Source organism: Anomaloglossus baeobatrachus, chromosome 9 (genome assembly GCF_048569485.1).
Source record: "Anomaloglossus baeobatrachus isolate aAnoBae1 chromosome 9, aAnoBae1.hap1, whole genome shotgun sequence".
Classification (NCBI taxonomy): domain Eukaryota; kingdom Metazoa; phylum Chordata; class Amphibia; order Anura; family Aromobatidae; genus Anomaloglossus; species Anomaloglossus baeobatrachus.
In genome coordinates, this window is record NC_134361.1 from 206,018,300 (window position 1) to 206,046,246 (window position 27,947).

General features: G+C 45.1%; 1 protein-coding gene across 1 annotated transcript in view; it reads right to left on the minus strand.

Moving 5' to 3' along the window:
- Nucleotides 1-17,034: 17,034 nt before the first annotated feature.
- The window catches only part of ITIH6 (inter-alpha-trypsin inhibitor heavy chain family member 6), a 63,385-nt gene continuing 52,472 nt past the window's right edge, over nt 17,035-27,947 (minus strand). The window contains exons 10-14 of the mRNA XM_075324315.1: nt 26,886-26,960; nt 23,966-24,010; nt 23,759-23,872; nt 22,006-22,386; nt 17,035-19,197 (exon numbers count right to left, since the gene is read on the minus strand). Coding sequence (XP_075180430.1) covers nt 18,956-19,197; nt 22,006-22,386; nt 23,759-23,872; nt 23,966-24,010; nt 26,886-26,960 — 857 coding nt within the window. The 3' untranslated portion in view covers nt 17,035-18,955. The remainder of the gene's footprint in view (nt 19,198-22,005; nt 22,387-23,758; nt 23,873-23,965; nt 24,011-26,885; nt 26,961-27,947) is intronic.

Here is a 27,947-nt window from a genome sequence, read left to right on the forward strand (position 1 = left end):
ACATATACACACATATATATACACACATATATACATATATATATATATATATATATATATATATATATATATATATATATATATATATATATATATATATATATATATATATATATATATATATATATATATATACACATACATACATACATACATATACATACATATATACATATACATATATATATATATATATATATATATATATATATATATATATATATATATATATATATATATATATATATACATACACATATATACATACATACATACATATACACATATATATATAGGCTTATAGGCTATACATTTGCACTGTACGGTCGCTCTGTTTATTTTTGGCTATATACCCTCCTGGTTGATCTCAGAGGAGACAACATGTCATCCGCAAAAAGCAAGGGTGCCAAAGCACAGGCGTACTTTGCAACCTGTACCTCTTGTACAGCTGTACTACCGGCAGGTTCCACTGACCCTCATTGTGTGCAATGCTCGGCCCCTGTGGCACTTACTCAGCCGGAGCCTCTGCTACAGGTGGCCCAGGTGGAACCACCTGCTACCACTGTCCAGGTGACAGGGACGGAGTTTGCAGCCTTTGCTGACAAACTGTCTGAGAGTATGGATAAATGGTCTGCTAAAATACTGGAAGCATTGCAGTCCAGACCGGTGATTCAGGCCCCGGGCACTGTCCAATCCTTGACCCCTGGTCCCCCTCATTTGGAACAGCAAAGTGCCCCTGGGGTAACCCATAGGTCACAGGGTGAGGTCTCTGACACGGACCGCAGTCCCAGGCCGCCCAAGCGGGGTCGCTGGGAAATTCCCTCCACTTCATCACACTGTTCCGGGTCCCAGCAGGGGGACTCTCTGGAGGATGAAGCGGAGGTATCAGATCAGGATTCTGATCCTGAAGCCGCTCTCAACCTAGATACACCTGAAGGTGACGCCGTAGTGAATGACCTTATAGCGACCATCAATCAGGTGTTGGATATTTCTCCCCCAGCTCCCCCAATTGAGGAGTCTGCTTCTCAGGAGAAATTCCGTTTCAGGTTTCCAAAGCGTACATTAAATATGTTTCTGGATCACTCTGACTTCAGAGAGGCAATCCAGAAAAACCGAGACTGTCCAGACAAGCGTTTTTCCAAGCGCCTTAAGGACACACGTTATCCCTTCCCCCCCGAGGTTGTTAAGGGCTGGACTCAGTGTCCTAAGGTAGATCCTCCAATCTCCAGACTGGCGGCTAGATCCATAGTTGCAGTGGAAGATGGGGCTTCACTCAAAGATGCCACTGACAGACAGATGGAACTATGGTTGAAATCCATCTATGAAGCTATAGGCGCGTCTTTTGCTCCAGCATTCGCAGCCGTATGGGCGCTCCAAGCTATCTCAGCTTGTCAGGCGCAGATTGATGCTGTCACACGTACATCTGCCCCGCAAGTGGTGTCCTTAACCAATCAGGCGTCGGCGTTTGCGTCCTACGCCATTAATGCTGTCCTGGACTCGGTGAGCCGTACGGCGGTGGCATCCGCCAATTCGGTGGTACTCCGCAGGGCCATGTGCCTACGTGAATGGAAGGCAGACTCTGCTTCCAAAAAGTTCTTAACCGGTTTGCCATTGTCTGGCAACCGCTTGTTTGGTGAGCGATTGGATGAAATCATTAAACAATCCAAGGGGAAGGATTCATCCTTACCGCAGTCCAAACCAAACAGACCTCAACCACGGAAGGTACAATCGAGGTTTCGGTCCTTTCGGACCGCGGGCAGGTCTCAATTTTCCTCGTCCAAAAGGCCTCAGAAAGGTCAGAGGAACTCCGATGCATGGCGGTCTAAGTCACGTCCTAAAAAGACCGCCGGAGGAACCGCTCCCAAAGCGGCCTCCTCATGACTTTCGGCCTCCTCAAACCGCATCCTCGGTCGGTGGCAGGCTCTCCCGCTTTTGCGGCACCTGGCTGCCACAAGTAAAAGACCGATGGGTGAGAGACATTCTATCTCACGGTTACAGGATAGAGTTCAGCTCTCGTCCTCCGATTCGTTTCTTCAGAACATCTCCGCTCCCCGACAGAGCCGAGGCTCTTATGCAGGCGGTGGGCACCCTGAAGGCGGAAGGAGTGGTGATCCCTGTTCCTCTTCAGCAACGGGGTCACGGTTTTTACTCCAACTTGTTCGTGGTGCCAAAAAAGGACGGATCCTTCCGTCCCGTTCTGGACCTAAAACTGCTCAACAAGCATGTGAAAACCAGGCGGTTCCGGATGGAATCGCTCAGCTCCGTCATCGCCTCAATGTCCCAAGGAGATTTCCTGGCATCAATAGACATCAAAGATGCTTATCTCCACGTACCGATTGCACCAGAGCATCAGCGCTTCCTGCGCTTCGCCATAGGGGACGAACACCTTCAGTTCGTGGCACTGCCTTTTGGCCTGGGGACAGCCCCACGGGTCTTCACCAAGGTCATGGCAACAGTGGTGGCAATCCTACACTCTCAGGGACACTCTGTGATCCCTTACTTAGACGATCTCCTTGTCAAGGCACCCTCTCAAGGGGCATGCCAACACAGCCTGAACATTGCTCTGGAAACTCTCCAGAGTTTCGGGTGGATCATCAATTTTCCAAAGTCAAATCTGACACCAGCCCAATCACTGACATATCTTGGCATGGAGTTTCATACTCTCTCAGCGATAGTGAAGCTTCCGCTGAACAAACAGCGTTCACTACAGACAGGGGTGCAATCTCTCCTTCATGGTCAGTCACACCCCCTGAGGCGCCTCATGCACTTCCTAGGGAAGATGGTGGCAGCAATGGAGGCAGTTCCTTTTGCGCAGTTTCATCTGCGCCCTCTTCAATGGGACATTCTCCGCAAATGGGACAGGAAGTCGACGTCCCTCGACAGGAACGTCTCCCTTTCTCGGGCAGCCAAAGCTTCCCTTCAGTGGTGGCTCCTCCCCACTTCTCTGTCGAAGGGGAAATCCTTCCTGCCCCCATCCTGGGCGGTGGTCACGACGGACGCGAGCCTGTCAGGGTGGGGAGCGGTCTGTCTCCACCACAGGGCTCAGGGGACTTGGACTCAGACAGAGTCCTCCCTTCAGATCAATGTTCTAGAGATAAGGGCAGTGTATCTTGCCCTAAAGGCGTTCCAGCCGTGGCTGGAAGGCAAGCAGATCCGAATTCAGTCGGACAACTCCACAGCGGTGGCATACATCAACCACCAAGGCGGGACACGCAGTCGGCAAGCCTTCCAGGAAGTTCGGCGGATTCTGCTGTGGGTGGAAGCCACAGCCTCCACCATATCCGCAGTTCACATCCCGGGCGTAGAAAACTGGGAAGCAGACTTTCTCAGTCGCCAGGGCATGGACGCAGGGGAATGGTCCCTTCACCCGGACGTGTTTCAGGAGATCTGTTGCCGCTGGGGGGTGCCGGACGTCGACCTAATGGCGTCCCGGCACAACAACAAGGTCCCGACATTCATGGCACGGTCTCAAGATCACAGAGCTCTGGCGGCAGACGCCCTAGTTCAGGATTGGTCGCAGTTTCAACTCCCTTATGTGTTCCCTCCTCTGGCACTGTTGCCCAGAGTGTTACGCAAGATCAGGGCCGACTGCCGCCGCGCCATCCTCGTTGCTCCAGACTGGCCGAGGAGGTCGTGTTACCCGGATCTGTGGCATCTCACGGTCGGCCAACCGTGGGCACTACCAGACCGACCAGACTTGCTGTCTCAAGGGCCGTTTTTCCATCTGAATTCTGCGGCCCTCAACCTGACTGTGTGGCCATTGAGTCCTGGATCCTAGCGTCTTCAGGGTTATCTCAAGAGGTCATTGCCACTATGAGACAGGCTAGGAAACCAACGTCCGCCAAGATCTACCACAGGACGTGGAGGATATTCTTATCCTGGTGCTCTGATCAGGGTTTTACTCCCTGGCCATTTGCCTTGCCCACTTTTCTTTCCTTCCTTCAATCCGGATTGGAAAAGGGTTTGTCGCTTGGCTCCCTTAAGGGACAAGTCTCAGCGCTCTGTGTTTTTTTCAGAAGCGCCTAGCCAGACTTCCACAGGTACGCACGTTCCTGCAGGGGGTTTGTCACATCGTCCCTCCTTACAAGCGTCCGTTAGAACCCTGGGATCTGAACAGGGTGCTGATGGTTCTTCAGAAACCACCGTTCGAGCCAATGAGGGATATCTCTCTCTCACGCCTTTCGCAGAAGGTGGTTTTTCTAGTAGCAGTCACTTCACTTCGGAGAGTGTCTGAGCTAGCAGCGCTGTCATGCAAAGCCCCCTTCCTGGTGTTTCACCAGGACAAGGTGGTTCTGCGTCCGGTTCCGGACTTTCTCCCTAAGGTGGTATCCCCCTTTCATCTCAATCAGGATATCTCCTTACCCTCTTTTTGTCCTCATCCAGTTCACCAATGTGAAAAGGATTTGCACTTGTTAGATCTGGTGAGAGCACTCAGATTCTACATTTCTCGTACGGCGCCCCTGCGCCGCTCGGATGCACTCTTTGTCCTTGTCGCTGGCCAGCGTAAAGGGTCACAAGCTTCCAAATCAACCCTGGCTCGATGGATCAAGGAACCAATTCTCGAGGCTTATCGTTCCTCGGGGCTTCCGGTTCCCTCAGGGCTGAAGGCCCATTCTACCAGGGCCGTGGGAGCGTCCTGGGCTTTGCGGCACCAGGCTACGGCTCAGCAGGTGTGTCAGGCGGCTACCTGGTCGAGCCTGCACACTTTCACGAAACACTATCAGGTGCATACCTATGCTTCGGCAGATGCCAGCCTAGGTAGGAGAGTCCTTCAGGCGGCGGTTGCCCACCTGTAGGACGGAGCCGGTTGCGGCTCTATTACGAGGTATTATTTACCCACCCAGGGACTGCTTTTGGACGTCCCAATTGTCTGGGTCTCCCAATGGAGCGACAAAGAAGAAGGGAATTTTGTTTACTTACCGTAAATTCCTTTTCTTCTAGCTCCAATTGGGAGACCCAGCACCCGCCCCTGTTTTTTTGTGTACACATGTTGTTTATGTTGAATGGTTTCAGTTCTCCGATATTCCTTCGGATTGAATTTACTTTAAACCAATTTATAATTTTTTCCTCCTTCTTGCTTTTGCACCAAAACTGAGGAGCCCGTGAGCACGGGGGGTGTATAGGCAGAAGGGGAGGGGCTTTACACTTTTAGTGTAATACTTTGTGTGGCCTCCGGAGGCATAGCCTATACACCCAATTGTCTGGGTCTCCCAATTGGAGCTAGAAGAAAAGGAATTTACGGTAAGTAAACAAAATTCCCTTCTTTAAGTGAACAAAGTAATATCATATTGGCAGTCATAATGACTATTTCCCAGAGCGTTGTAAGAGATGAAATAGTAGTAGTAACACAGAAGCAACAAATATGGGATACATATGAAAATATGTGAAAAATATATGAAAAAATAGCATACCTCCATTCAAAGAAGAACTAGTTTTTTTTCCAGAGAGTTATTGGTGCAGGGGTAGTGATAATGAGGAAATCCACCCTGGGTATACGGATTATGGTGGTCACAGAATATAAGCCCTGTAGGTAAAGGGTATGAGTATAAGGGGATCATGTTTTTATATAGAGTTAATGTAACACTATAGGGGAGAAGAGCAAATGACCTTACTGGTATTGTCAAATAAATCCCTATTGCAGTATCTTATAGAAGAGGGAGAGTTTTGAGGCTCGTAGTCCCTTAAAAATGAAACAATCTACGATCAATAAAGCAAGATAGTATATTGTACTCCCATATAGTGTGTAACTTGTTGTTGCTACCTTGGATTTTTAGTGAGTAGTAAAGGTCATATGTTGTGAGAATTCACTTGGACATACAAGGAGCTTTTTATCATCTGAAATAATGGTATATGGAAAAAGGTTAGCCACAACATTGTATCCCGGGAGAGGAGGAACAGGCAAGGATATTACATTGGTGTTTAAAGGTTGGAGTTCATGGAGTGACACATATTACCTGTGGGTTTCAAGATGTGTACATAGGGGTGGGTTGTAGATTCCTCTAAAAGGCAAAAGGAATGTAACGTTAGAGTAAAGCTGGTGTCACACACAGCGACAACGACGTCGCTGCTACGTCACCATTTTCTGTGACGTTGCAGCGACGTCCCGTCGCTGTGTGTGACATCCAGCAACGACCTGGCCCCTGCTGTGAGGTCGCCGGTCGTTGCTGAATGTCCAGCTTCATTTTTTGGTCGCCACTCTCCCGCTGTGACACATTCATCGCTGTGTGTGACAGCGAGAGAGCGACGAAATGAAGCGAGCAGGAGCCGACACTGGCAGCTGCGGTAAGCTGTAACCAGCGTAAACATCGGGTAACCAAGGGAAGACCTTTCCCTGGTTACCCGATATTTACCTTTCTTTAGTAATGTGCTTTCTTTAGTAATGGCCAGTGGCGGTTGATTATGTTATATATTTTAGGCATAGATGGATGATAAGTGTGTACGAATGCCCTTGTGGCCTACTGTATGTCGGGGAAACAATTCAACACGTTGGTGACCGCATAGCAAGCCACAAGTCCACCATTAGATGTGGGAAACTATGGCTACTTATTCCTCATCATTTCCACGAAGCCAAGCACAATGTAGCGCAATTACGTTATCAAGTCATCGACAAAGTACATAGACCAAGGCGTGGAGGCAATCATATTGAGCTCCTCAAAAAAAGAGAGAGCTTCTGGATCCACAAACTACAAACTCCAACACCGAAAGGTCTAAATAGAGATAGATTGGCTAACATAACCATAACAATAACCTTCTTGTCTGGTCCTTAGGATATGATCAGAATCGTACTAATCTTGTCATGATATTCTTTGCAGAAATCTTGAAAAACACCATCCTCACCTTTCCTTCTTCCATCATCCACTCACTGATAGATGGTAACGTATAAACCAGCGCCCTTTACCTAGTTATCCTATATGGTAATGCTAATTCACTCTGATAGCATATTGGGACCCTTCCTTTTTGTGCATTAATCAAAAATTCTTATTCCAGGTCATGCTCTCCTCCAAATACCTCTAATGCTAACATGTATTTTGTTACTATTGGACTTTGTTTGAAATATGATGTCATTTTTGAGTATGACTATGAAATGTATTATATTAGCATATAATTATGTCCCTATCCTTATATGCGGACTATATCTTACCATATTATCATCTACAGATAATATTGTGTATATCTCTCTCTCATTAACTGTCAGTATTCACCTTCATGCTGTCAGTCACATCCGTAGTGCCCCCTCCTCGCATTCTTTGTCCCTATACAAAACAATAGCAGCTCCTTCATAAGAAACGTCTTCCCAGCACTTCCCACGTCTAAGTATGAGATTTGCCCTACTGCGCAGGCGCATCTATTCAAGTCCTAGCGGTACCGCTAATACACTAATATAAACGCAGATCGCTACTGCGCATGCGCCGGCGTCTCACCATACTTCCGGGTTGTGGAGTTAAATAGCCCACAAACCCAGCTACACGCTGCACCAAGCCACAGTCTGGGAAGACGGCCGTTAAGGTATGCAACTAACCTACTTACTCCTAATCTCTTGCACCTTTACTCTGATAACGTTACATTCCTTTTGCCTTTTAGAGGAATCTACAACCCACCCCTATGTACACATCTTGAAACCCACAGGTAATATGTGTCACTCCATGAACTCCAACCTTTAAACACCAATGTAATATCCTTGCCTGTTACTCCTCTCCCGGGATACAATGTTGTGGCTAACCTTTTTCCATATACCATTATTTCAGATGATAAAAAGCTCCTTGTATGTCCAAGTGAATTCTCACAACATATGACCTTTACTACTCACTAAAAATCCAAGGTAGCAACAACAAGTTACACACTATATGGGAGTACAATATACTATCTTGCTTTATTGATCGTAGATGGTTTCATTTTTAAGGGACTACGAGCCTCAAAACTCTCCCTCTTCTATAAGATACTGCAATAGGGATTTATTTGACAATACCAGTAAGGTCATTTGCGCTTCTCCCCTATAGTGTTACATTAACTCTATATAAAACCATGATCCCCTTATACTTATACCCTTTACCTACAGGGCTTATATTCTGTGACCACCATAATCAGTATACCCAGGGTGGATTTCCTCATTATCACTACCCCTGCACCAATAACTCTGGAAAAAAAAACTAGTTCTTCTTTGAATGGAGGTATGCTATTTTTTCATATATTTTTCACATATTTTCATATGTATCCCATATTTCTTGCTTCTGTGTTACTACTACTATTTCATCTCTTACAACGCTCTGGGAAATACCGTTATTATGACTGCCAATATGATATTACTTTGTTCACTTAAAATCTAATTCTGACATGATACATCTTCATTTTGTATATATGTATAATATTTGTAAATATGTACCCCTTGTGATAGATGTAAATAGTGACTGCCATTTTTTCTACCTTTTTCCAGTGTGACTTGGCGTGAAGAAGGCCCATGTCTGGGCCGAAACGTCCCCTTAGTCCCTCCCACTTGCATTATTTGTAAATAAATACACCAACATTTTTTGCATAAGAAAAAAAACGAATCTGTTGATTTCTTTACTTCTACCTCATCTTGATGAGAGTGCAGTGTTTTGAATTAAAATTCTATAGTCTGGACCTTGGTCCCCTCACTAGCACCTCAAACTACCGCAAAAGCAGTGTTCACACCATTTATACTTTTAACCTCCTCTTAATGGAACAGCATGCCATTTCCAGGAATGTCTCTCAGCTTATGGCTGAGAGGCAATATGTATTTAAGGCACCCTCCCATTAGGGAAGGTGCCTGCACAATGCCTCTAGTCAGTCTCCGTTCTCATACCTAGCTAGTTATCAAGTCCTGAGCTCCTGCTCTCTTACCCCTGTGTCCTGTACCTGCCTTCCCATACGTGTCTATCCCTGCGGTACCTACCATTCCTCTCAGTACCTGCCTGTACCCATCTATACCTGTGTGTCACTTGTCCTAGGGGTCAGCTGTAACAGTCCCGGTCACTGCCCTGGGAGTGGTACCTGGCGTCCGCCTCGCGGTCGGTGCTTAGTTAAGCCCATCCCTATGAGCAGTAAGCCCAGGTCCTCCCTGTGGTTCAGTGGGTCCACTAATCCCACTCACCGCCACTACACTGGCCGTGAGCGTTACAGAAAACCTTCTAAAGATTGGAAAACTATGCCGGATTTCTTCCAAGCACAGGTTGCGTCTGAATTTGCGGCTCTCTCGAGACTATTCATGATGTCATTTCTAGAAGAAAGCCACCATGGTTTTTCCCACTCTTGGATGACCCCCATGAATAAGGAGGACCATATACATTACAAGAGTCCATGAAGTAGAAAACCACGACATACACCATCCAAGATCCAAAAAGTGCCTTTATTCCAGTTTGGACCCGTAGAAGCACACAAGGTGCGAAACGGCAGTCGTCCTTGGGGGCCCTGCACCCGACTCTCTCCTTCCTGCACATCATATAGAGTAAAAGCACTTTTTGGATCTTGGATGGTGTATGCTGTGGTTTTCTACTTCATGGACTCTTGTTCTGGATATCTCTTCTCCTCGTCCACCCATTACCATTTCTTCTAAAAGGAGGACCTGAGGCTGTTCCAAGGTATTTGGTGTAAGGTATTGCACGGTCCAGTGCGGAACCGCTTCTGTTTATTATATTGACCATATACATTACCAGCTTCCCGTATAATGCTCTGTAGCTCGGCTTTAGTCTCCTGCAGTCCATGGAGCACCTCCAGGCTTTGCTTCTGGACATCCCGATGTGTCACAGAGACATACAGAAGAACCAATAATCCAAGGCCAATCGAGATCTTTCTTGCCATCCCAATCCAGAAGGTGACTTGTTCCTAGGGGCAGATCAAGAGACATCATCAGGTGCAAAAAAGTTCAAGAAGTAAGGTTTAAGTCTCCTCACCGTCTGGTCGTAGCTGGGCGGAGAGCCTCCCAATATAAATGAGCAGATCATCCTCTCCGTATAGACGTTCATTGCCACCAGACCGAAGAGAACCAGCCTGTGGGAAGAAATCAGATCCAGATTTGCCATATGTGGTGCCAAGGTAACATGGGGGGTCCAGATTACCTGGCACCAGCAGTGCGCTGGGTGGAGGTCACCAAGAAAACCACTCCGCAGCCCATGAGGTTGTACAGGAAGGAGTAGAGCGTGTGCGATTCTCCCACCACAAACTGGTGCAGGTAGGTGATCCGGTTGAAGATTTCGGAGAAGAGGAGGCGCTGCTCGCTGGCCGATTGCTGCATTTCTTCAAAGGCTTGTCGGACGCCTGGAGAACAAGGGTCAACGTCAACCCGTAAACACCGAATGGTGCATCAATTTATCAAATGGGCAAAACAAAGTGAGATCTGAAGGCCAAAGAACAATGATACTAATGAGGTGGCACCGTGTGCGGGGATGGTCCACCCATTGTATATGGGGAAATGAGAAGACCGGCCATGGATGAGCCCAGGATGGCTAAAGTTTGGGCTCTTCTGCAGATCCAATGACCAGTGATGATGGCCTTACTGGAATCTTGGGTTTCACCACTGCCAGGTCTGGACTTCTGCTCCAGTCTTCTCAGCTGCAGTCGCCGATGTAGGCGAGCCCTAGTGGTCGCAGCAGGAAGCAATGTGGTGATCACCGATTAAGCTACACACCTATTGTGGACTCCAGGAGGGTTTTCTTGAGCAGGTGCCCGTTGCGCAGGATCTCCTCCTGAGACTGCAGGGTGGCATTCTGAGCCTGCATCATTTCTTCCGCCATTAGGTTTGTGGCTTCCAGTTGTTTGGCCACGCTGTCCGAATTCACAGTCAACCTGCAGGAGATAGAAAACATCAAAGAAGGCAGTCAGGAAGCCATAGGCTTTATCGTACTATACTATTAACTTTATGTGGTGTGTGTGCGCGCCTCGGCCACTATGCGGGCCCCGTGTGCGCGCCTCGGCCACTATGCGGGCCCCGTGTGCGCGCCTCGGCCACTATGCGGGCCCCGTGTGCGCGCCTCGGCCACTATGCGGGCCCCGTGTGCGCGCCTCGGCCACTATGCGGGCCCCGTGTGCGCGCCTCGGCCACTATGCGGGCCCCGTGTGCGCGCCTCGGCCACTATGCGGGCCCCGTGTGCGCGCCTCGGCCACTATGCGGGCCCCGTGTGCGCGCCTCGGCCACTATGCGGGCCCCGTGTGCGCGCCTCGGCCACTATGCGGGCCCCGTGTGCGCGCCTCGGCCACTATGCGGGCCCCGTGTGCGCGCCTCGGCCACTATGCGGGCCCCGTGTGCGCGCCTCGGCCACTATGCGGGCCCCGTGTGCGCGCCTCGGCCACTATGCGGGCCCCGTGTGCGCGCCTCGGCCACTATGCGGGCCCCGTGTGCATTTATGTATGAGGATTTTGAGAAAGGAGAGTAGCTGGAATTACATAGACCACAATTTTACGATTAGCCGATGCTTTTTAAAAATGCAGAAAAATGGAAAAATCAAATCAATGGAGAATTCTATATTGCCAGCAAAAATACAAGAAAATGTTCATTTTTCTATGGACTCAGCACTCTCCTCAAATAGTCTCCCAGCCAAAATTTTTGGATAAGATTTCACATACATAAGCAAAGCTGATCTGTCATACAAAACCAAAACAAACCACCAGATGGCGATGAAGAGATAGTTTCCCAAAATTATTCACATTACCATTGCTACATTCCAATTTCACAGACTTTTATGACTCCATGTAATCATTAATACAGTAAAACTGAAATGAACACATTTCATATGGTAGTAATGGTGATACGGCTGTATAGGCGCTTCACTCCCAATAAAAACGACACCTTTTTTGTACAGATCCGATGAGCCAGTCATGAGAAATCGAATGTTAAAGATTTTATGCAAATTTTGGTCCTGTGGGGGCATGGCACTGTACTTGCAGTGACACACCCTCAAGAGCACTTCGTCTGATTTGCATATAACTTCTACACTGAATTTCCCATGACTGGTATATCAGATCTGTCCAAAAAAGGTGTCATTTTGATTGGGGGAAAAGAGAGTACACAGCCATAAGACTATTTCTATATGTACACGGTATGCTGGCCACTCCCTTTAAGTTGAATAATGCCCTATCCAGTATGCCTTACATATCATATAATACAGGAGGTTTCCCAAATAGCAGTAGTACTGCCTTAGTGTGGTGGGAAGGTGCTAGGTCATCGTTTGGGCCTACCATGGGCAGAAACGGCTTGAAGACAGATGCGCCTGATGCAAAAAGGCCAGACGATGGCTGGGACAAGGTAATACACAAAAACTACAAAGGGGCCATTGTCTAAACTTGCCAGAATGCCAACGTCACATACCTGAGGATGATGTCCTGGGTCTTCTCCTGCCACAGCTCATTCTGCAGGTAATAGCAGATGCTATGTGCATGGGTGAAGAACTCAGTGTACGCATTAAATGCCGCGGTATCCATATTGTGTGTGCACTCCCGCACCGTACTCCTCTCCGTACAGACAGGGAATTCTCGCCCGGATCTGTAAGACGACACACGCGACACCTTTCAATATGGCATCAGATTCATTCATACAGGCAGGTATAAAAAAAAACCTAAACTAACCTCTCCAAGTGACAGTGGGTGAAGGCCAGAGCGATTCTGCTCTGCTCCTCCTCATTGAGCTCCTTGCATCCCACGTCCACTCTCTGCAGAGCTCGTCTCCAGCAATCTCCATAGCGGGGGTGTTGAGCGAAGTTCTGCAGCAGCTGCAGCTGCGTCTTCCCCTTCTCTATTGCACGGGGGTCTGGATCAGATCTGGCGCTCCATAGAGCTCCAAGGGTGGATAATAGCAGGAGCAGGGTGGAAATACTGTAGTCGGCCATGGACGCTCAGGAGCTTGGGAGAAGAAAGAGGAGAACCTGCAAAAAAAATTGTCACCCAAAGTCTCCCCCCATTTCGTTACCCCTTCTGCCCCATGTTGTTATTATGCACCCCCCCCCCCCCCCTTCATTACCCATCCTGCCCTATATTTTCATCATGTATGCCCCCAGCCTAAGACATTTTAGAACAGTTACACCATTGTCTGACTCCTGTCTCCAAACATTGCCTCACCTCCTCTGTACTGACCCTCACAGGAGCAATGATCCCCGCACCTGCTCCCAACCCATCAATTAATGCACTTCCAGCCACACCCAGCTCTAAAAAACTGACTCATTTTGGAAAGGCAATAGTTAAACACGTCTGAGAGTAGAGGAAAAAAAATGGTCAGCAGCGCTACCCTCCTCTATGGATGCATCTGGTATTGCAGCTTAGCCTCATTCATTTCAATGGTGCCTGGTTGCAATACCCGACTCAGCCTGTGACTGCGAGTGCCGCTGTTTTGAATACAACAGCGCCACCCTCCTCTATGGACGGATCTGGTATTGCAGCTTAGCCTCATTCATTCCAATGGAGCTGAGCTGCAATACCCGACTCACCCTGTGAATAGGAGTGGCGCTCTTTTGAAAGCAACAGCGCCACCATCCTCCATGGACAGATCTGGTATTGCAGCTTAGCCTCATTCATTTCATTGGAGCTGAGCTGCAATACCCGACTCAGCCTGTGAATAGGAGTGGCGCTGTTTTGAATGCATCAGCGCCACTCTCCTCCATGGACAGATCTGGTATTGCAGCTTAGTCATATTCATTCCAATGGTGCTGAGCTGCAATACCCGACTCAGCCTGTGAATAAGAGTGGCGCTGCTTTGAGTGCAACAGTGCCACTCTCCTCCGTGTACGGATCTGGTATTGCAGCTTAGCCTCATTCATTTTCAATAGCGCTTGGTTGCAATACCCGACTCAGCCTGTGAATAGGAGTGGCGCTGTTTCGAATGCAATAGTGCTATTTCTCCTCCATGGACGGATCTGGTATTGCACCTTAGCCTCATTCATTTAATTGGTGCTGAGCTGCAATACCCGACTCGGCCTGTGAATAGGAGTGGCGCTGTTTTGAAAGCAACAGTGCCATACTCCTCCATGGACGGATCTGGTAGTGCAGCTTAGTCACATACATTTCAATGGTGCTGAGCTGCAGTTTTGGATTAGATTCATGCACCAGGGGTACAAAACAAAAGGAGGTGCTGGTATAATAGGCTGTACCTCTGGATATAATGGTTCTGGGGTCATCCAGAGGGGCTGCGTACCCCAGAGGATACGGCGAGGGGCGTTCTGCATTTTTCTCATTTTTTCGCATAGGGGCCACATTGTAGGATGTTTATTTATTGGTCGGCCCCCGGTACCTGACACACGGTCGTCAATGATTTCTCTGTTCTCGGAAAAGAGCTCAGTGTTTATGCTGCATATCCTCTGGTTACAATGCAGGAAGCCGAGGTGTAAGGTTCACACTGGTGGGGGGGAGGAAGGAGCCGCATCTCACGTGTTACCCCAAATATTGATATCAACGGTGTAATACTTCATTTCTCCTGCGGGGGAGCTGTGGGGAAATTGAATAATTGCCACCAGGTTCAAAATTTGATTGAAGACCAGTCTTTTTTCTCTGCTCCTTGCTGCCTGCAGAATGAGTTAACTGAGAACCCATCAGTGAGCGGTTCTGACCAAAGGCTTGTAAGTCTTATCCCTTTCTGAGCTCCTCGCAGCTAGATAATTCATGTGTTTTGGGTTCAAAAAGATGCAATCAGATTGCAGTAAAAATTTAGCAAAATTTGATTGAAAACCAATCTTTTTCTCTGCTCCATGTTGGCTGCAGAATGAGTTAACGGAGAACCCATCAGTGAGCGGTTCAGGCCAAGATCTTGTAAGTTTTATCCATTTCTGAGCTCCTCTCAGCTGGATAATGCATATGTTTTGGGTTAAAAAAAAATGCAATCAGATTGCATTAAAAATTTAGCAAAATTTGATTGAATACAATTTTTTTTTCTTTGCTGACTGCAGAATGAGTTACCTGAGAACCCATCAGTGAGCGGTTCTGGCTAAGAGGTTGTAAGTTTTATCCATTTCTGAGCTCCTCTCAGCTGATTTATGAGCACAGACCACATCAAAGATGTTGTGAACTTTCATGTGCTCATGAAGTACCCAATAAACACTTTTTTTAGAGCTCGCTCGCTGACAATTTAGGAGTACAGACCACATCAAAGATGATCTGAACTTTAATGCTCTCATGAATAGTCGAGAAACACTTTTTCAGAATGAGCTCCCTGACCATTTATGAGCACAGACCACATCAAAGATGATCTGAACTTTCATGTGCTCCTGAAGTAGCCGAGAAACACAATCAGAATGAGCTCACTGACAGATTCCCAGTAAACTCATTCTGCAGCCAGAAAACAAAACAGGTCTAAAAAATTAAATGGTGCAAAATTTTTAATAAAATATGATTTTTTTTAATGAATAAGACTTAGAAGCTCTTGGTCATAAACGCTCACTGACGTATTCTCAGTTAACTCATTCTGCACCCAGCAAGTAACAGAGAAAAAATAAATGGTCTTTAATAAAAATTTTGCAAAATTTTTAATGAAATCTGATTGCAAAATATTTTTTCCAACCCAAAACACATGAATTATCCATCATTTTTTAAAGTAGACGTCCCCTGCAAGGTCTTAAAGGGATATTTCCATCTTGGGAATTTATGGTAAAGCCATAATCTAATAATGTGTAATAGCAGCATCTATACCTGGACCACCATGGACAACTGGGTTGTCTCATACCACCAAGAATGAAGATGGTAGAGGGATCTCTATTCATTTAATTTTCTGCCTCCCTACAGTCACCACTAGAGGGAGCTCTCTGCATTTGTATTGAACTGCATTGGAGTTGTATGAGTTTGTATGCAGTGAGCTCCCCCTTGTGGCAGATGTAGGTGTAACAACTGTCAGAAGTAGGTTCCAATATATATTACAAAATATATATTTTTTGGGCAGTATAAAAAAATAAAAACAAAAATAAACAAAAATAAAAAAATAAAAAAAAATATAAATAAAATGTAAATACATTTTTTATTTATTATTTTTTTTTTATTTTTGTTTACTTTTGTTTGTTTTTATTTTTTTAATAATAGAATATTTTATTTATTCTATTATTAAAAAAAATAAATAAAAACAAACAAAAGTAAACAGAAATTAAACAAAATAAACATTTAAATACATTTTTTTTTATTTCTGTTTACTTTTGTTTGTTTTTATTTTTTTAATAGAATATTTTATTTATTCTATTATTAAAAAAATACACAAATAAAAAAATAAAAAATTAATAAATAAAAAATTTAAATACATTTTTTATTTATTATTTTTTTCTATTTTTGTTTACTTTTGTTTGTTTTTATTTTTTTTAATAATATAATATTTTATTTATTCTATTATTAAAAAATAAAAACAAACATAAGTAAACAGAAAAAAAAATAATAAATAAAAAAATGTAAATACTATTTTTATTTATTTATTTATTTTTGTTTATTTTTATTTTTTAATAATAGAATATTTTATTTATTCTATTATTAAAAAAACAAAACAAAAGTAAACAAAAATAAAAAAATAATAAATAAAACATTTAAATACATTTTTTATTCATTTTTTATTTTTTTATTTCTGTTTACTTTTGTTTGTTTTTATTTTTTTTTAATAATAGAATATTTTATTTATTCTATTATTAAAAAAAACCCAAACAAACAAAAGTAAACGTAAATAAAAAAAAATAATATTTAAATCTTTTATTTACTATTTTTTTTAAATTTTTTTATTTGTTTACTTTTGTTTGTTTTTATTTTTTTAATAATAGAATAAATAAAATAAAGGGAATAATTAGAATCTAATTGGTTGCAATGATCACGGCTGCTAATTGCTTTATCACTATTGTGTGAATGCAAGTTGGGCCATTTCATGTCTCCAGTGTTTATGACGCAAGTTAAATTAATTAACTAAAATTTTAGTTAATTAGAAAAAATGAATAAATTTTTTAAGAATAAATGTTAGTTAATTAATTTAAAATTAAAATAATAATAATAAAAATAAATTTATGGGTTATACCTTCTTCTGACCAGCAGGAGTCGCTGTTGCTATTACTATCTGTAGAAGGACGATGACAGACGACATCACGACAACGCAGGACTCGCTTTATTAGGAACACTGTTTATGGTAAATTATAGCCTATATCCAGGGTGGTAACCTGCGGCGCTCCAGCTGCTGTAAAACTACAACTTCTTATGTGTCAGGCATGCTGGGAGTTGTAGTTCCCCAAGATTTGGGAGTGTCGCAGATTGCGCCCCCCTGGTCTATACAATAAAATATATTTTTAATTAAGGGCTCTCTAACTGGTTGGTCTAGTTATGATACATTTTCCCAATCTTTCCACCCTCTCCCCCCCAAAAAATGGCCTCGTTGAGTATCAAGGCATGCTGGGAGTTGTAGTTCCCCAGCAGCTGTGAATGGCGCAGATTGTGCCCTCTGCTCTATACAATAAAATATATTTTTAAGGAAGGGCTCTCTTACTGGTTAGTCTAGTTATGATATCCCCCCCCCAAAAAAATGGCTTCTTTCAGGATCAGGGCATGCTGGGAGTTGTAGTTCCCCAGCAGCTGGGAGTATTACAGATTGCGCCCCCAGTCTAAACAATACAATATATTTTTAAAGAAGGGTTCTCTTATGGGTTGGTCTAGTTATGATACATTTTCCCATCCCCCACCCCAAAAAAATAGCCTCATTCAGGATCAGGGCATGCTGGGAGTTGTAGTCCCCCAACAGCTGCAAATGGCGCAGATTGTGCCCCATGGTCTATACAATAAAATATATTTTTAATGATGGGTTCTCTTACTGGTTGGTCTCGATATGATGCATTTTCCCATCCCCCCACCCCCCCAAAAAATTGCCTCATTCAAGATCAGGGTATGCTGAGACTTGTAGTTCCCCAGCTGCTGGGAGTGGTGCAGATTGTGTCCCCAGTCTAAACAATAAAATATATTTTTAAAGAAGGGTTCTCTTACTAGTTGGTTCACTTATGATACATTTTCCCATCCCCCTACCCCAAAAAATGGCCTCATTCAGAATCAAGGCATGCTGGGAGTTGTAGTTCCCCAACAGCTGCGAATGGCACAGATTGTGCCCTCTGGTCTATACAATAAAATATATTTTTAAGGAAAAGCTCTCTTATGGGTTGATCCAGTTATGGTACCTTTTCCCATCTCCCTACCCCAAAAAATGGCCTAATTCAAGATCAAGGCATGCTGAGACTTGTAGTTCCCCAACAGCTGCCAATGGCGCAGATTGTGTCCCCCCGGTCAATACAATAAAATATATTTTTAATAAAGGGTTCCCTTATTGTTTGGTCTAGTTATGATACATTTTCCCATCCCCCCACCCTAAAAAATGGCCTCATTCAGGATCAGGGCATGCTGGGAGTTGTAGTTCTGCAGCCGCCGGAGGTTGGGGACGAGCGCTCCACCAAACAGAACCTCATTCCTTGTCATTATACTTTTTGCTTCTTTACATTTTATACATATTAACACTTCCCTCATATACATAGACATCGTCGTGTTATTACACAGTCATCTAAGATCCTGCGGCTTTAAGAAAAAAAAATAAGTCCAATGTGAACGACGTCATCAGACACCGGTCCGTTGCGAAACAATTTCCAGATGATCAGACTTTCCGGATTATCAGACGATGGATGTACAGATTGAGCAGAGCCCAGTTTGTCGATGTAGCAGAGACGAGTTGGTTATCCTCGCGAGGTGTGATCTGTGGTAAAATCCGCGTGTAAAATCCATACCATGCATGCTCAGTTTGGTCGAGCGTGCATGTGTTTTCAATAGGGAGAGGGGAGTAAGTTACTGTCAGACACCTCTGATGGCGACATAGCTCACCTGACAAAGGATTGGGCATGTTGAAGGTCAATATGTCCGATCCTACATCATTTATAAGGCAGGAGACAGGCGTCAAGTTCAGCCGACATTGATCTAGTGTGTATGGAGGCCTTAACTCAATGATCAAGTTCCCCTCTGCTACATCAGGAGTTTTCTACATCTCTTGGAGGTCGGACGCCACATAGGAGAGGTAGTTTCCATCCAGGATCTTCTCGATGTCCGTGTGTTTCACCAGCCAACATTTGGACATGTGCGTGTGCGCCGTCGAGTCCTTCAAGGACCTCACCACCAGAGTTGCCGGGGCGGTGTGATTGCCTCTTCTCAGTTTGCCGGAGAAGGTCACGTCGTTGCCCGGCTTCTGGTCAGTGACTTCTATGTCGGTGTTTTGGAATTGTCCTGAAAAAGAACAACATTGTCATTTTCCGTCACCACTTCCTTTTTTTTGCGTCTCTGCTCATGACATGCAAGGATCTCTGTCCTCAACAACAAGCACATCTGCGTTCCTCTATTCTATTGTTCTTATGTATCATAGGAGTCTCCACACTAAGCGGGGCGGGTCTATTTCTCTCCACAGAAAGCGGGGGCAGGTCTATTTCTCTCCACAGTAAGCGGGGGCGGGTCTATTTCTTTCCACAGTAAGCGGGGGCGGGTCTATTTCTCTCAGTAAGCGGGGCGGGTCTATTTCTCTCCACAGTAAGCGGGGCGGGTCTATTTCTCTCCACAGTAAGAGGGGGTTGGTCTATTTCAAGCGGGGGCAGGTCTATTTCTCTCCACAGTAAGCGGGGGAAGGTCTATTTCTCTCCACAGTAAGCGGGGGCAGGTCTATTTCTCTCCACAGTAAGCGGGGGCAGGTCTATTTCTCTCCACAGTAAGCGGGGGCAGGTCTATTTCTCTCCACATTAAGCGGAGCAGCTCGCTTTCCCCTTTAGAGTAAGAGGTGTTGGGTCCTTTTACCCTGTAGAGTTAAAGGAAGCAGGTCTTTTTCCCTCTTGAGAGACCAGAGGTAGGTATTTTTGCCTCTAGAGTAAGCAGGGGTGGGTCTTTTCCCCCTCTAGAGTAAGCAGGGGTGGGGTTTTTTCTCTCCACAGTAAGCTGGGCTGGGTCTTCTTCCCTCTATAGTAAGAGGGGGGAATGTCCTTTTTCCTTCTAGAGTAAGGGGGTGGGTAATTTTCCTTCCACAGTAAGAGGGGGCAGGTCTTTTTCACTCTAGAATAAGCAGGGATGGGTCTTTTTCCCTCTAGAGTAAGAGGGGGCGAGTGTCTCTCCACAGTAAGCGGGGGTGGGTCTTTTTCCCCTTTAGAATACGAGGGGGAGGTTCCTTTTTCCTTCTAGAGTAAATGACGGCATGATTTAATCCCCCTAGAGTAAGCGGGGGCAGGTCTTTTTCCCCTTTAGAGTAAGGAAGTGGGTTTTTTTTCCTTCTAGAGTAAAAAGGGGTGGGTATTTTGTTCTCCACAGTAAATGGCGGTGGGTCTTTTTCTCCACAGTAAGAGGGGGTGGGTCTTTTTCCCCTTTAGAGTAAGGAAGTGGGTCCTTTTTCATTCTAGAGTAAGAGGGGATGGTTCCTTTTTCTTTCTAGAGTAAATGAGGGCAGGTCTTTTTCCCTCTAGAGTAAGGAAGTGGGGTTTTTTTCCTTCTAGAGTAAAAAGGGTTGGGTCTTTTTCCCTCTAGAGTAAGCAGGGGTGGGTCTTTTTTCTCCACAGTAAGCGGGGGCGGGTCTTTTACTCCACAGTAAGCGGGGGCAGGTCTTTTTCTCCACAGTGAGCGGGGGCGGGTCTTTTTCTCCACAGTAAGCGGGGGCGGGTCTTTTTCGCCACAGTAAGCGGGGGCAGGTCTTTTTCTCCACAGTATGCGGGGGGCGGTTCCCTTTAGAGTAATTGGGGTGGGTCCTTTTCTCTCTAAAGTAAGTGGGGACAGGTTCTTTTAGCTCTACAGTCAATCTGGGCAGATTTTTTTCTTTTTAGAGTAAGCAGGGGATGGTCTTTCTTTATATGAAGTAGGGGTAGATTCTTTTCTCTTCATATGTGTGGTCGAATCTTTTTATCTCAGCAGGAATTCAGAGTGAGTCTTTTTCTCCCTACCGGAAGTGAGGGCGGGTCTATTTCTCTCTAAATTAAGTGAAGATGGAACTTTTTCCTCTGCTCCTACTCTCTTTTCTATCAAATGGCAAGCAGACACAATAGAGAGGCTCAGGGCAAGCTGGAATGGAAGCAAAGGATGTTCCAGCACCTGTAGTGCTGGCAAAATGCTTATAAAGACATGGATGGCAAGTTAGAGAGCATGAGAATCGTGGAGAGTTTCTGGCGATATAAGACAGGTTTGTGACCTACCAGACACTAGTGATAACGTATGCTCTTACCTAGCAGACCCCCGGAGCTGGAGGACAACCCATGTGTGCTCTTACCTAGCAGACCTCCGGAGCTGGAGGACAACCCATGTGTGCTCTTACCTAGCAGACTTCCGGAGCTGGAGGAAAACCCATGTGTTCTCTTACCTAGCAGATCCTCGGAGCTGGAGGACAACTCGTGTGTTCTTACCTAGCAGACCCCCGCAGCTGGAGGACAAACCATGTGTGCTCTTATCTAGCAGACAGCTGGAGGATAACCCATGTGTGCTCTTACCTAGCAGACCTCCGGAGCTGGAGGACAACCCATGTGTGCTCTTACCTAGCAGCCCTCCGGAGCTGGAGGAAACCCATGTGTTCTCTTACCTAGCAGATCCCCGGAACTGGAGGACAACCCATGTGTGCTCTTACCTAGCAGACCCCCGGAGCTGGAGGACAACCCATGTGTGCTCTTACCTAGCAGACCCCCGGAGCTGGAGGACAACCCATGTGTGCTCTTACTTAGCAGACCCCGGAGCTGGAGGACAACCCATGTGTGCTGTTACCTAACAGACCCCCGGAGCTGGAGGACAACCCATGTGTGTTCTTACCTAGCAGACCCCCGCAGCTGGAGGACAACCCATGTGTGCTCTTACCTAGCAGACCCCTGGAGCTGGAGGACAACCCATGTGTGCTCTTACCTAGCAGACCTCCAGAGCTGGAGGACAACCCATGTGTGCTCTTACCTAGCAGACCTCCGGAGCTGGAGGAAAACCCATGTGTTCTCTTACCTAGCAGACCAATGAAGCTGGAGGACAACCCATGTGTGCTCTTACCTAGCAGATCACCGGAGATGGAGAAAAACCCATGTGTGCTCTTACCTAGCAGACCCCCGGAGCTGGAGGACAACCCATCTCCTCTCACAATGTAGAAGCCCAGGTGGTTCATCTGTAGGTAGGTTGGATGCTGGTAGCGGTGGAACAGGATCAGCAGCTCCACCTTACGGCCGATCCACACGCTGATGTTGGCGGACGGACAGATCTTGATGGTCAGTTTGGGTTTTCTGATCAGAGCCGGTCGGTTAATGGGAAAAATCATCACTTTTTCTCCCTTCAGCATCAAACTGTCCAGAGAGATATTGACCACGTAGTTGATCCGTGGCTGGTTAATGGTGATGGTGATCACGTCTAGGTAGGTCCGTAGTCGGTTTTCATGGCCAATTCTCAGAGGAGCCTTCATCAAATGTCCATTAACTGCGATACCTAAAGAATAGAGGGGTAAATTTCAATACTTACAGAATGGATTATATTTGGAAGCTGCATTCACAATTCTGCAGGCTTCAGAGCTGAAATCTCCCAGTATTCCTTCCTGGTTCAATGTCTGCACAATTGATAAGGGGAGGTAAATGTAATTCTTAAAGGGTAATTAGCATTTTCATCTATCTTTTTAGATGCCAATCAGTAGGGATCTAGATATCGAGAGCCCCACTGACCGCTCATATGGAAGTAGCAAAGAGGTATGTACACAAGCCGGTACACAAAGATTACTACCATTGATGAGATGCCAAGCACCGTGCACCTTGAGGTCTCAGCACTCGGTGGCATTGCCATGCCTTGTCTCAGCAGGCATCAAGAATGCTAGTTTCTTTGACGATCAGTAGGGATCTAGATATCGAGATCCCCACTGAGCGCTCAAGTAGAACGTAGCAAAAAGGTGTACGGATTAAATAGAAATTCTATAAGCCTGTATATAAAGATTACTACCATTGATGAGGTGGCAAGAACCGTGCTCCTTGAGGTCTCAGCAGTCGGTGGCATCAAGAATGCTAGTTTATTTGATGATCAGTAGGGATCGAGATACTAAGAGCTCCACTGATCGCCAAGTGGAAAGTAGCAAACAGGTGTATGGGCTAAATAGAAAGTCTATAAGCCGGTACACAAAGATTATTATCATTGATGAGGTGGCAAGCACCCTGCACCTTGAGGTCTCAGCGCTCGGTGGCATCATGTATGCTAGTTTCTTTGACAATCAGTAGGGATCTAGATATTAAGAGCCCCAGTGACCGCTCAAGTGGGAAGTAGCCAAGAGGTGTATGGGCTTAATAGAAAGTCTATAAGCCAATACACAAAGATTACTACAATTGATGAGGTGCCAAGCACCGTGCACCTTGAGGTCTCCCTACTCGGTGGCATTGCCATGCCCTGTCGCAGCTGGCATCAAGAAAACCAGTTTCTTTGACGATCAGTAGGGATCTACATACTAAGAACCCCACTGACTGCTCAAATGAATAGTATCAGAGAGGTGTATGGGCTAAATAGAAAGTCTATAAGCCGGTAAACAAAGATTACTACCATTGATGAGGTGCCAAGCACCGTGCACCTTGAGGATTGTCATGCCTTGTCACAACTGGCATCAAGAAAGCTAGTTTCTTTGACGATCAGTAGAGATCTAGATATTCAATCCCCACTGATCGCTCAAGTGGAAAATAGCAAAGAGGTGTATGGGCTAAATAGAAAGTCTATAAGCCGGTACACAAAGATTACTACCATTGAGGTCTCATCTGTGTCTTCTATGAGAGTTGACACCATGAAGAGTTTTTCTACCACCGATGTGTGAAAGGTACGAGAGCGATACCTGCGTCGGGATCAGAGAGGAGCTTCAGGATATCCCCGGGTCGTCCGTCCAGAGTGAAGCACAGCTTTTCCCGGATTGGAGGCAAGTTCACCACAAAGTGAGGATCGCCATCGACTGCGACAACAGGAATAAGTTTATATCTTATTTCTTTCTTTTTTAGTGTTAGTTTAGAAATTTAGGACATTGCAAGTAATTAGAATTAATCACCAGAAGACATGAAGGTCTGAAGTCCGGGCGCTCCGCTGGAAACGCCTGAAAATATAAAAAGCAACTTTTATAACATAATGAATCCTGACCGCAATACCAGATGTGGTCCATGCACCAGGGTGGCGCTGTTCAACAAGCATTGTGCCAAAAGGGAAAGTAGCTCCAAGGCAGTGGGCCTTCACTACCCCATGGTCTAAACATACACCATGGCGCCTGTTATCGTACGGTTTAGGAATTATAGAGCTTTATTATGTGGACTTAAAGGGGTATTCTACATCTTCATAAATAAACCTTGTTGGATAGTGCTCATAAATACAAGCACATTTGCAATTTATTGCGTATTAAAATCTTCTACCCTTCTTGAGATAGTAACACTTTTCTTTTGTTTACAGCTCATTGCCTTGGAAACCGACCACTGCTGCTAGACAATAGAATATTATGTAGACTTAAAGGGGTATTCTACATCTTCATAAATGGATCTTATCGGATAGTGCTCATAAATACAAGCAAATTTGTAATTTATTACATTTTAAAATCTTCTACCGCTCATGATATATTAACACTTTTCTTTTGTTTACAGCTTGTTGTCTAGGAAACCGACCACCTCTGCTAGACAACAGATTATGTAGACTTAAAGGGGTATTCTACATCTTCATAATGGATCTTGTCAGATAGTGCTCATAAATACAAGCAAATTTGTAATTTATTGCATATTAAAATCTTTTACTGTTCTTGAGATATTAACACATTTCTTTTGTTTACAGCTCGTTGTCTTGGAAACCGACCACCGCTGCTAGACAACAGAATATTATGTAGATTTAAAGGGGTATTCTACATCTTCATAAACATATCTTGTTGGATAGTGCTCATAAATACAAGCATATTTGCAATTTATTTCATGTTAAAATCTTCTACAGTTCTTGAGATATTAACACTTTTCTTTTGTTTACAGCTCGTTGTCTTGGAAACCGACCACCGCTGCTAGACAGCAGATCATGCACTGTGCTTACAAGCTCTTTCCTATTCAGCTGTTTTGAAGCTGGAGCTCGTTGTTACCCCCTAATCACTACCAGACTCAGTGGAGTGATTACATTTTTGGATGCAGCGGCGGTCGGTCTCCTAGGCAACGAGCTGTAACCAAAAGAAAAGTGTGAATATCTCAAGAACGGTTGAAAATTTTAACACGCAGTAAATTACAAATTTGCTTGTAGTTTCGAGCTCTATCCGATAATATCCATTTATGAAGATGGCGAACAACCCCTTTAAATTACACCTCAAGGGCCTATTGTGATATCTCAAGAACGACTTAAAATTTTAATAAGCAGTAAATTGCAAAAATGCTTGTTTTTACAAGATCTAGAAGCTAGGATCACCCCTTTATGAAGATGGGATCACCCCTTTATGAAGATGGGATTACCCCTTTATGAAGATGGGATTACCCCTTTATGAAGATGGGATTACCCGTTTATGAAGATGGGATTACCTCTATATGAAGATGGGATTACCCCTTTATGAAGATGGGATTACCCCTTTATGAAGATGGGATTACTCCTATATGAAGATGGGATTACCCCTATATGAAGATGGGATTACTACTATATGAAGATGGGATTACCCCTATATGAAGATGGGATTACCCCTTTATGAAGATGGGATTACCCCTATGCGAAGATAGGATTACCCCTATATGAAGATGGGATTACCCCTATATGAAGATGGGATTACCCCTTTATGAAGATGGGATCACCGCTATATGTAGATGGGATTACCCTTTATGAAGATGGGATTACCCCTTTATGAAGATGGGATCACCCCTTTATGAAGATGGGATTCCCCCTTTATGAAGATGGGATTCCCCCTTTATGAAGATGGGATCACCGCTATATGTAGATGGGATTACCCCTTTATGAAGATGGGATTACCCCTTTATGAAGATGGGATCACCCCTTTATGAAGATGGGATTCCCCCTTTATGAAGATGGGATTACCCCTATATGAAGATGGGATTACCCCTTTATGAAGATGGTATTACCCCTATATGAAGATGGGATTACCCCTTTATGAAGATGGGATCACCGCTATATGTAGATGGGATTACCCCTTTATGAAGATGGGATTACCCCTTTATGAAGATGGGATCACCCCTTTATGAAGATGGAATTCCCCCTTTATGAAGAAGGGATTACCCCTATATGAAGATGGGATTACCCCTATATGAAGTTGGGATCACCCCTTTATGAAGATGGGATCACCCCTTTATGAAGATGGGATTACCCCTATATGAAGATGGGATTACCCCTATATGAAGATGGGATTACCCCTATATGAAGTTGGGATTACCCCTTTATGAAGATGGGATTACCCCTATATGAAGATGGGATTACCCTTTTATGAAGATGGGATTACCTCAATATGAAGATGGGATTATCCTTATATGAAGATGGGATTACCCCTATATGAAGATGGGATATCCCCTTTATGAAGATGGGATTACACCTATATGAAGATGGGATTACCCCTTTATGAAGATGGGATTACTCCTTTATGAAGATGGGATCACCCCTTTATGAAGAATGGATTACCCCTTTTTGAAACTTGGGGGTCTCAATTTAAATACAAGGACTCCCACCTACTAAATGCCATATATAATCTTCTTATGTGGAAGATCTTAGGTGGTCTCAAGGTGCCACAGTTACCTCTGCACTCCCACAGTACAAGAGCTGCTATTTGGCACCATATGGCGGTATTATTTAGGCTGTATAGGGGAATTCATATTAGCCTCAATTTCCGCTGTTTCCAAAGGAGGCCCCACCATGTTTATCCAAGGAGGGTCCCCGAAGCCTTAGGATGGTCTTGGCCCCAGCTCGATGTTCTTTCATCTTTACCCATATAGAATCTGATAGACCTTCACGACACTCACCCACATAGTCCATGTCTTGTTCCACTATCATGTCTTCCATGTCATATTCCGCGTCTGCTTCTTCATAAATGGGACCTGCAAAGTGAAGACACCATGTTTTTGCCTGCTAAACACTATGGTGCAATACCAGACATGGCCTCAGGACAAGGGGGGCGCTGTTTGGGAAAAAAAAAAATCAAACAGCGCTTCTTTTGTAGTCTTAGGGTGTGCAGATTTGGGGTTGCGGTGGCGTGTTTACTGGTTGGGCTCCTTCTTTTCACACCTGGCCGCTGATTTGCAGACGCGGCCGCAGAATGCGTTGGCGGAGCTGAGACTTTGCACGACATACAAAATGTGTTGATTTGGCAAAAGGTGCCATCTGCAAACACACGGAACCGCAAATAAGCGTTTATGGCGGTGATTTAATATTCGCTGCCTCCGTACTTTGACAGTTGTTTGCTGTTTTAGCAGATGTGCAAAGTCCGTGCCAACAATATTCCGGCATGTGCCAATGATGAGTACAGTCTGGCAAGGCTTAGAAGGGTCCTCCGGTGGGCACCAGTGATTACTGAGACCCCTAAAGATCCCAAGAACGTGGCCCTGCAACCCACATCTTGCATGGAGCAAAGGTTGAGCATGTGCATCTCCATTCATTGTCTATGAGACTGCTTGAAAAAGCCGAGAATGGCACTCCGCTATTCCTACTCGTCCCATTGACAATAAATGGAGTGGAGGTTGAGCATGTGCACCTCCATTCATTGTCTATGAGACTGCTTGAAAAAAACGAGAATGGCATTTCACTATTCCTACTCGTCCCATTGACAATAAATGGAGCTGTGGTTGAGCATGTGCACCCCCATTCATTGTCTATGAGACTGCTTAAAACAGCCGAGCATGGCACTCCACTATTCCCGGTCGTCCCATTGACAATAGATGGAGCGGAGGTTGAGCATGTGGACCCCCATTCATTGTCTATGAGACTGTTTGAAAAAGTCAAGAATGACACTCCACAATTTCTGGTAGTCCCATTGATAATAGATGGAGCGGAGGTTGAGCATGTGCACCTCCATTCATTGTCTATGA